Source organism: Podarcis muralis, chromosome 2 (genome assembly GCF_964188315.1).
Source record: "Podarcis muralis chromosome 2, rPodMur119.hap1.1, whole genome shotgun sequence".
NCBI classification, from domain to species: Eukaryota; Metazoa; Chordata; class Lepidosauria; order Squamata; family Lacertidae; genus Podarcis; species Podarcis muralis.
Genome location: NC_135656.1, coordinates 22,105,301 through 22,114,576, shown reverse-complemented (window position 1 = coordinate 22,114,576; position 9,276 = coordinate 22,105,301). Strand labels below are relative to the sequence as shown.

The 9,276-nt window shown below is 44.3% G+C and overlaps 1 protein-coding gene across 6 annotated transcripts in view; it reads right to left on the bottom strand.

The window, feature by feature from the left end:
* Positions 1 to 9,276, bottom strand: part of IKZF4 (IKAROS family zinc finger 4) — a 69,290-nt gene that overhangs the window by 7,656 nt on the left and 52,358 nt on the right. For 5 of the 6 annotated variants that reach the window (XM_028712572.2, XM_028712512.2, XM_028712542.2 and 2 more), the window contains 2 exons: positions 3,185 to 3,334; positions 487 to 657 (listed from right to left, as the gene is read on the bottom strand). In XM_028712572.2, the coding sequence (XP_028568405.1) occupies positions 487 to 657; positions 3,185 to 3,334 (321 nt within the window). The remainder of the gene's footprint in view (positions 1 to 486; positions 658 to 3,184; positions 3,335 to 9,276) is intronic. The other variant, XM_028712532.2, reaches the window with a different exon arrangement.

The following is a 9,276-nucleotide window of genomic DNA, read 5'->3' as shown; positions in this document are numbered from 1 at the left end:
TTGCACCTATTAGTTGTTTATTACTACTACTACTACAACAACTATTAGACTTGTCAGTCACGTGTTACCTGAAGGTCTCTAACTTACAACACATTCAATAACATGAATACAATTAAATTATACCATGAAAACAGAAGAAAACAACTCCCACAACAGCCAAATTAATCTAGTGTGTCTACCACCTTGTAGTTTGGTTCAGACTTGAAGCCACACTTTAGACCACACTTGAAGCCAAATCCCACTAACGGCAGCTATTCCAGAGAGCATAAATGGCTGTCAAGTCCCAGTCTAGTGGTAGCTGCCATCTTGCTGCTTGCTGAGAGATGCCCTGCCTAACCACTTTTTTGTTTTTGCAATGCAGCATGGAGAGGGATGATAAAAGCTGGCGGGGCTGTGAATGCAAGATCTGATGGCCCACAGGGAAACACCCAAGACAATAAATAACACAACTGTCGGTGGTCAACAGCTCCGTTGTCCTGCCGCTACCTTTAGTCCACTTCCAGGAATCCAGGGGAAGCTCCTTACCCACAAATTTCTGAGGTGTGGAGCGTTTTCGTTTGGTGATGCTGTTTGCCAGTCGGTCAATGAAGGTTGGCCGGTCGGCTGAGGAGTGAAGCATGGAGTCCGGCACCATCTCCAAGTCTCGCATCTCGTCACCTGGCAAGGAAACAAAAGCAGGTGTGACGTTTGGCTCCCTAGAGCGTTTCTGCCTCAACCTTTGGAAGGCCTATATTGTGAAAACAGTAGATGCTGATGGTTCAGTGATTTGCCGAGGGAGGAAAAGTCACACAGCAAAATCGGCAAGGATGGAACAGACTCCCAATGCTAAATTTAGTCCGTCCAATTTAGATCCTGTTCCCCAGATCCATGATAACAACAACTTTATTATTTGTACCCCACCTGCCAGCAAATTTGGAAAACTCAGCAGTGGCCAGAGGATTGGAGAAGATCAGTCTACATCCCAATCCCAAAGAAGGGAAGTGCCATAGAATGCTCCAACTACCGCACAATTGCACTCATTTCACACGCTAGCAAGGTTATGCTTAAAATTCTACAAGGCAGGCTCAAGCAGTATGTGGACCGAGAACTCCCAGAAGTGCAAGCTGGATTTAGAAGAGGCAGAGGAACCAGAGACCAAATTGCAAACATGCGCTGGATTATGGAGAAAGCTAGAGAGTTCCAGAAAGACATCTACTTCTGCTTCATTGACTATGCAAAAGCCTTTGACTGTGTCGACCACAGCAAACTATGGCAAGTTCTTAAAGAAATGGGAGTGCCTGATCACCTCATCTGTCTCCTGAGAAATCTCTATGTGGGACAAGAAGCTACAGTTAGAACTGGATATGGAACAACTGATTGGTTCAAAATTGGGAAAGGAGTACGACAAGGCTGTATATTGTCCCCCTGCTTATTTAACTTATATGCAGAATTCATCATGCGAAAGGCTGGGCTGGATGAATCCCAAGCCGGAATTAAGATCGCCGGAAGAAATATCAACAACCTCAGATATGCAGATGACACAACCTTGATGGCAGAAAGTGAGGAGGAATTAAAGAACCTTTTAATGAGGGTGAAAGAGGAGAGCGCAAAATATGGTCTGAAGCTCAACATCAAAAAAACGAAGATCATGGCCACTGGTCCCATCACCTCCTGGCAAATAGAAGGGGAAGAAATGGAGGCAGTGAGAGATTTTATTTTCTTGGGCTCCATGATCACTGCAGATGGTGACAGCAGTCACAAAATTAAAAGACGCCTGCTCCTTGGGAGAAAGGCGATGGCAAATCTAGACAACATCTTAAAAAGTAGAGACATCACCTTACCAACAAAGGTCCGTATAGTTAAAGCCATGGTTTTCCCAGTAGTGATGTATGGAAGTGAGAGCTGGACCATAAAGAAGGCTGATCGCCGAAGAATTGATGCTTTTGAATTATGGTGCTGGAGGAGACTCTTGAGAGTCCCATGGAATGCAAGAAGATCAAACACATCCATTCTTAAGGAAATCAGACCTGAGTGCTCACTGGAAGGACAGATCGTGAAGTTGAGGCTCCAATACTTTGGCCACCTCATGAGAAGAGAAGACTCCCTGGAAAAGACCCTGATGTTGGGAAAGATGGAGGGCACTAGGAGAAGGGGACGACAGAGGATGAGATGGTTGGATAGTGTTCTCGAAGCTACAAACATGAGCTTGACCAAACTGCGGGAGGCAGTGGAAGACAGGAGTGCCTGGCGTGCTCTGGTCCATGGGGTCACGAAGAGTCGGACACGACTAAACGACTAAACAACAACAACAATCTGACTAGGCTGCCCCAGCCACTCTGGGCGGCTTCCAACAAAGATGAAAGATACACTAAAATGTCACGTATTAAAAACTTCCCTGAACAGGGCTGCCTTCAGATGTCTTCTGAATGTCAGGTAGATGTTTATCGCTTTGACATCTGATGGGAGGGCGTTCCACAGGGCGGGCGCCACTACCGAGAAGGCCCTCGGTGCTGGACCTCAGTGTCCGGGCAAAACGATGGGGGAGGAGACGCTCCTTCAGATATACTGGACCGAGGCCGTTTAGGGCTTTAAAGGTCAGCACCAACACTTTCTCATCTCCTTGACATCTGATGGGAGAGCGTTCCACAGAGGGTGCTACTACCGAAAAGTCCCCCTGCCTAATTCCCTGTACCTTCACTTCTCGCAATGAGGGAACTGCCAGAAGGTCCTCGGAGCTGGATCTCAGTGACCAGACTGATCACTGAACCCATTTAGACTCCTTCAAGGCCATGGTTTCTCTGACTACCAGGCCCTACATGTTCTAGACACTAAACCCAAATTTTCACCCAGACTAGATATGGGATTCTAGTCCTCATTATCTAACTAGTGCCTGCTACTGAAACAGATGGCAGGATGCCTTGTGCTAAGTGATCCATAAATGAAGCAAATAATAATGATGACGGCAACAGTAACTAAATCTGCATTTAGATGGAAATTCCATGCAGTGGAGGGGAACCACCTCAAAGAGGAAGTACCAGCTAGGGAAGGCATTTTGCATTGAAGACGATTTGGACTGTTCCACCCACACAGACCCTGCTAGCCGGTTTGGATACTTGCAAAAATTGCTGTGCGTAAAGCCATCCTAAGTGACCGACAACACTGCCCCTCAAGCTCGCCTGTCCCAGCCTGGCAGGTCCAGACTTACCTTGCTGGCCAGCCAGCGACTGTGGTTCAGTGTTAAGACTCTGCAGGTAGTTGTGGCAGCGTTCCTTGTGCTCTTCCAACGTGCTTTGCTGCTTGTAGCTGCGGCCGCAATAATTACATTTGTAGGGCTTTCCAACGGTGGGGGAGGAGACTGGAATGGAAAGGGAAACATAAAAGGGTCCAGTAATAAAACTCACATCTTTCTCGAACCACCACAGCAACCTTTGGGTCAGCAAGAACCAGCAAGCGCTGACAGCCTGCCTGCAGCTGTAGGAATGAAAGGAGACAGGCACAAACAAAAAAAACCAACCACCAACTTTGCAAACGGTTCAGTTGTCTGTCTCTGCAACTGTGCCTGCCTTGAGACGCTAAAGGAAAAGCGGCATCTTTCAAATGATTTCCTGCTGAAAGAAGTCCTCCTCTCGCCAATCGCCATTTCTATGATCATCGCTGCCAAGATCAAATATATGTGGGGGTTTTTTCCAGCTTTCTGGTAAGGGACTCGGATCAGATCTGAACATCCTCATTAGGCCCTAGTCACTGAAGGCACTCCAAAATGGGAGCTTTACGACAGTAATTCAAGGGCGACTGATATAACTGCCCTCATTCTGTTCTTCCCCCTTTACATATTTGAATGTTACTATTTAGGGAGTAAAGGGGCTTTAGCAGAACATCAGGAGTCCTCACTGATGGATCAATTGGAAATCATTGCTAAAAGAAGTGTTACCCCCCCCACACCAGAAAAAAAAAGCAAAGAGGAAGTGATTGTCAGAGTCTGAATTAGAAGCCAGACCAGTGCCTGATTTCTATAATGAAATAAGCTAATGGCGAGATTGTTATATGCACAGAGATGCAAAGATACAACCTGACCCACTACAGAGGAATGGCTGATAAAACTATTGGACTTGGCTAAGATGGCAAAGTTAATGCGTTTAATTAGAGAAAAATCATTACTGAAATTTATTAAGGATTGGAAACTTCCTATGGGCTTTTTGCATGAAAGAGAAAGTGAACATGTAATATTTGGATTTGAAGATTGAAAAAAATATTCATCAGTAGAATGGCTGGATGTTAATGAGTGAATACTATATTTAGCTGCAGGACAGAGAATTGGAAGTCTTTTTATCTTTCCTTATCCTTTTCTCTTTTGCTTTCTCTTCATTTTTCTTTTCTTTTTTTCTGCCTCTGTTGTTTTTTAGATTAAGTATCTGTTTGATTTCAATGTATTATAAAAACATATGAACTATTATATATCTTTTATATATGTTTATATCTATTTTATAACAGGTATGAATTTTTGTATATTTTTGAGTAAGTATCAATAAATATATTAACAAGAAAACACCTGGAAACCACCTCTAATATTGGTGATTGTAGTACTCAATGGTAAAGGGAAAATAAAGACATTTATAATAATAGAAATAGAAATTAAATATTTATTTATTTATTTTTAATGTCCAGTAGCACCTTAGAGACCAAGTTTGTTCTTGGTATGAGCTTTGCATGCACATGAAAGCTCATACCAAGAACAAACTTAGTTGATCTCTAAGGTGCTACTGGACAATTTTTTAATTTTTTAAAATATATTTCTACTGCGTCAGACTAACACGGCTATCTACCTGAATTTATAACAATGTATCACTGAATATACTCAAGCTAGCTACTTTTCTTCTTCACATGGTGTACTCTGAAAACCATGTTCCAGAGCTAAATCTTCATGAATGCTGTAACAAGACAGACTTGCATGTTTATTTTAGGCTTGGAGCAAGCTAGCAAATTTAATTAATTTATACGCTGCCTTTCTATAAGACATTGCCAAAGCAGTTATTTTGCTTCACATTCTCCTGGTGCGTGAGCCTTCTTTGCCAATTGACAGACACACATTTGCAATAATGTCAAAATCTATACTAGCTACAATACCTTTATTAGGCTAATCAAAATGCCACAAAACAGCGTGCAAGTTTTTGATTCTATTGCTCTTGTTGGTTTAATAAAGGTTTTGCCCTGATATGAATTTTGGATTTTCTTCCTATGGGCCATGCTTTTAGTTTTCTCTTTGCAATGCTGTTTATCTTTTCATGGACTCCCCACTCCAGCCAAACGACAATTTGTGCAATTGTAGCAGCCACCAGATACCATTCACAGCGCCCATGCAACACAGGCGCAACAGCTCTGGCACATGAAGCCACTAGCGGGCAACATTTTGTGCAATTGAAAAAAAAACCTGATTTGGTGAAATGGAGCAATGTTTCAGCCTTTGGCAAGTTTCCCCAATAAGAAAAGTCTGGGCAACAGGCAGTTCCTACTTGCTGGAAATTCTTCACATTGAACCCCTGCACATAAGCGATAAAACTTTTTGGAAGGCTGGCATGTTATACAGTAATAATAATAAATAACAACAACAACAACAACAACAACAACAACAACAACAATTTATCATGTATACCCCACCCATCTGGGAGGGTTTCCCCAGCCACTCTGGTGGCTCCCAACAGAATATTAAAAACACGATAAGACATCAAACGTTAAAAACTTCCCTAAACAGGGCTGCCTTCATATATCTTCTAAAAGTCAGATAGTTGTTTATTTCCTGATGGGAGGGTGTTCCACAGGGCGGGTGCCACTACAGAGAAGGCCCTATGCCTGGTTCCCTGTAACCTCACTTCTTGCAGCAAGGGAACTGCCAGAAGACCCTCGGAGCTGGACCTCAGTGTCCGGGCTGAACAATGGGGGTGGAGACACTCTTTCAGGTATACTGGGCCGCAGCCATTTAGGTCTTTAAAGGTCAGCACCAACACTTTGTGAGAGACCAGCATGGACCAGGATTTACACACTTAGAAACAGAATCATCAAGGTGAAGAAATGGCACGAAAGAGGCAAAATTCAGAACTCTTTAAAGTTCCTTGTCCACGCAACATATTTGGGAAAGGCTGAAGCGCAATGGTAGGGCATCTGTTTTAAATGCAGAAGTTTCCAGCTTCTCCAGGTAAGGACTGGGAATGTCCCCGCTCCCTGAAGTCCTGGAGAGCCACTACTAGCAAGTGGAGACAGTGGAGTCTCAGCTGATGAGTTTGACTTCTGGCCTAGCTGTGGGTTAAACCACAGAGCCTAGGACTTGCCAATCAGAAGGTTGGCGGTTCAAATCCCCGCGACGGGGTGAGCTCCCGTTGCTCGGTCCCTGCTCCTGCCAACCTAGCAGTTCGAAAGCACATCAAAGTGCAAGTAGATAAATAGGTACCACTCCGGCAGGAAGGTAAATGGCGTTTCTGTGTGCTGCTCTGGTTCGCCAGAAGCGGCTTAGTCATGCTGGCCACATAACCCGGAAGCTGTACGCCTGTTCCCTCGGCCAATAAAGCGAGATGAGCGCCGCAACCCCAGAGTCGGTCACGACTGGACCTAATGATCAGGGGTCCCTTTACCTTTACCTAGTTCCCAATTATCTATGAAGTGACAGATCTCAAAACTAATACAGTGGTACCTCAGGTTAAGTACTTAATTCGTTCCGGAGGTCTGTTCTTAACCTGAAACTGTTCTTAACCTGAAGAACCACTTTAGCTAATGGGGCCTCCTGCTGCTGCCGCACTGCCAGAGCACGATTTCTGTTCTCATCCTGAAGCAAAGTTCTTAATCTGAGGTACTATTTCTGGGTTAGCGGAGTCTGTAACCTGAAGCGTATGTAACCCAAGGTACCACTGTACAGCACATCCCTAGGCTCTTCATAGTAAATGGTGGTGGTGATGAAATAAAGCAGCTCAAAGTTTTTACAACATACTGGCTGATATCGCAGTCCTCCAGCCCAGCCCCGGGGGCAAGAAGATCATGGATCAGGAGGGGGGAAGGGAGGGAGGGGCGAAGGAAAGAGAAAGAGACCAGGACCATGAAAATTAGCAGCCTGATTTTAAAAAACCCAACAAAAACAAAAAAACACTTCTGGGAAGTGGCTAGAAAAGCAAAAGGTTCACCAAAAAAGGAAAAAAAGAGGCTGGTGGGAGGAGGGTGGAAGACGTCTCACAGGGCCTGTGCAATGTCAAATACAATTGTGAAGATCAATAGCCCTACACAATGCACTGAGAATGAAAGGGGGGGTTTAACTTTCTGCCTCTTGACTCAACTGAGACACACAGAGAAACTGAACTAGGAATGTTTTTAGGAATGGAGATGGCCTTTTGGAACTCCCTGCCATTTTATATAACGCAAGGGACCTTCTCTATTGCCCTTTTGACATTCCTCTTTCAACAAGCCTTCTAAGTGAAATTCTTAAGCCAGCTGGTGTCTGTCAGAAACTGAACTGAATTGTGTGCTACTGAAAAAGTAATTTCTGGAATGGCTTAGTGCCTTTCTAATTCCAAACTGAGGAGTCATGATCAGGGGTCTTCAATCCAATTTGCCATACTCACAATGGCAAGTGTTCCGCTGCCTTCTCTTAAGCAGAACGAGAAGCAGCCTTCCTGGATATATAACCTTATTCTCATTCTGTGCTTCTGAGACACACAGAGCACACGGGAAGCACAGTACAATTCCAGGAATAATCCCACTTAGAGAAGGAGTGTGTGTGTGTGTGTGTGTGTGTGTGTGTGTAAGAAAATTAATGGATGCAGTGGTGCAATTAGGTAATTCTTGTATCTGGACTTAACATGGTCCAAGTGCGATAAGCCAGCTCTGTAGAGTTTGGGAGCCCTCCTGTTCATTCTGCAGAGTGAGGTCCTGGGCTTCTGCCACAAGTCAATTCTACAATGGTAATACCACTGAGTGTTCAGGCATGTGGAGGAATGGGGCAGGTGGCCCTGCAAAATTTTAGTTCCAACCCCAACTACCCATAACATTCAGCACCCAACAAATTACTTCATAGGGAAAGTGGCCTTCAGGGGAGAAACTGGCACTCCCCACACCTGACATACAGCATATGAGTTACCCCACAACTAGGACTCTGTTCCCTACTGACAGGGAGTTTTTAAAAGCCCAGCAAAGAAGGTCTAGGTGGGTTCCTATTTGCAAGAGCCACTGACACTGTAACAAAATCCTGGCCAGCCGTGCATCTATTTCTGAGCTACACACACAACCCCCCGGTACTGTTTGTTTTAAAGGAAGCCCGTTGTCATACCTAATCAAAAGAGTACTTTCTCATTTAAGTTGTGCTGTTAAGTTGTGCTTCGCTTAAAACCGCATTTCCTCTATGGGCAAGAAGACCCTTTCAATCTTTAAATTGCATATATAAAAACAGGGAACATAATTCTGACAGTCTGCTCTCCAAATATCCTGGGGAGGAGGGGAGGTGAGAGAAGAGAAAATTCTATAGAATTGGGTCTGCTGAATGCAAATTCCAAATGCATTTGTTTACTGGGTTGGAGAGAGAGAGAGAGAGAGAGAGAGAGAGAGAGAGAGAGAAAGGAGAGTTGTGTACCGAAGAGAGGTAGCCCCATGGGAGAAGAGTCATCCTAGTGATCCCACGTGTAGATGCAGCTTCTGATCTATTTCTAACTGATGTGATGCGTTTGATCTGGTTTATAAATCCTCACTTTTTTGGAGGCAGATCTTCAAAGATGAAAGCAACTGCCTCACCCAGGGGAACAGCATGAAACACACATGTCAGGTTAAGGGGTGGGGTGGGGAGAAGAAAGATATTCCTTGCTCCCCTTCCCCAGGTGGGACAGGCTATTTTTACAGCCGTAAAATCCAAACGCTGATGAGGACACTGTCATTTCACTCATATACCCTCTCTGCCTCGTATTAACAATCTGCCCTTCTGCACAGCCTTAATTTTCTTTGATATTACAAACAAATATTAGGATTTGGCACATTTTATCCGTCAACAGCTGCTTATCATCATTCTCTGCCGTGATATACGGAGGTCTGGTGGCGCAGAAATTACACTAATGAAACAGAAGGCCAGGCCTTGGAAAAAGCATGCTTCTGGAGACAACTAGGTCGAATTCTTGAGGGTCCTTCTAAACTGACCATTTGTGCAGGGAACTGCAGGCGAGTTTCCGTCAATATTTATCACACTCTTAAGCATTTTTCTCCTCTTAGAGCAGACCATACTGCCCTAACTTTCCTCAGTATTCTCTAGCCAATATCAGGATCTTGGGCAGAGGT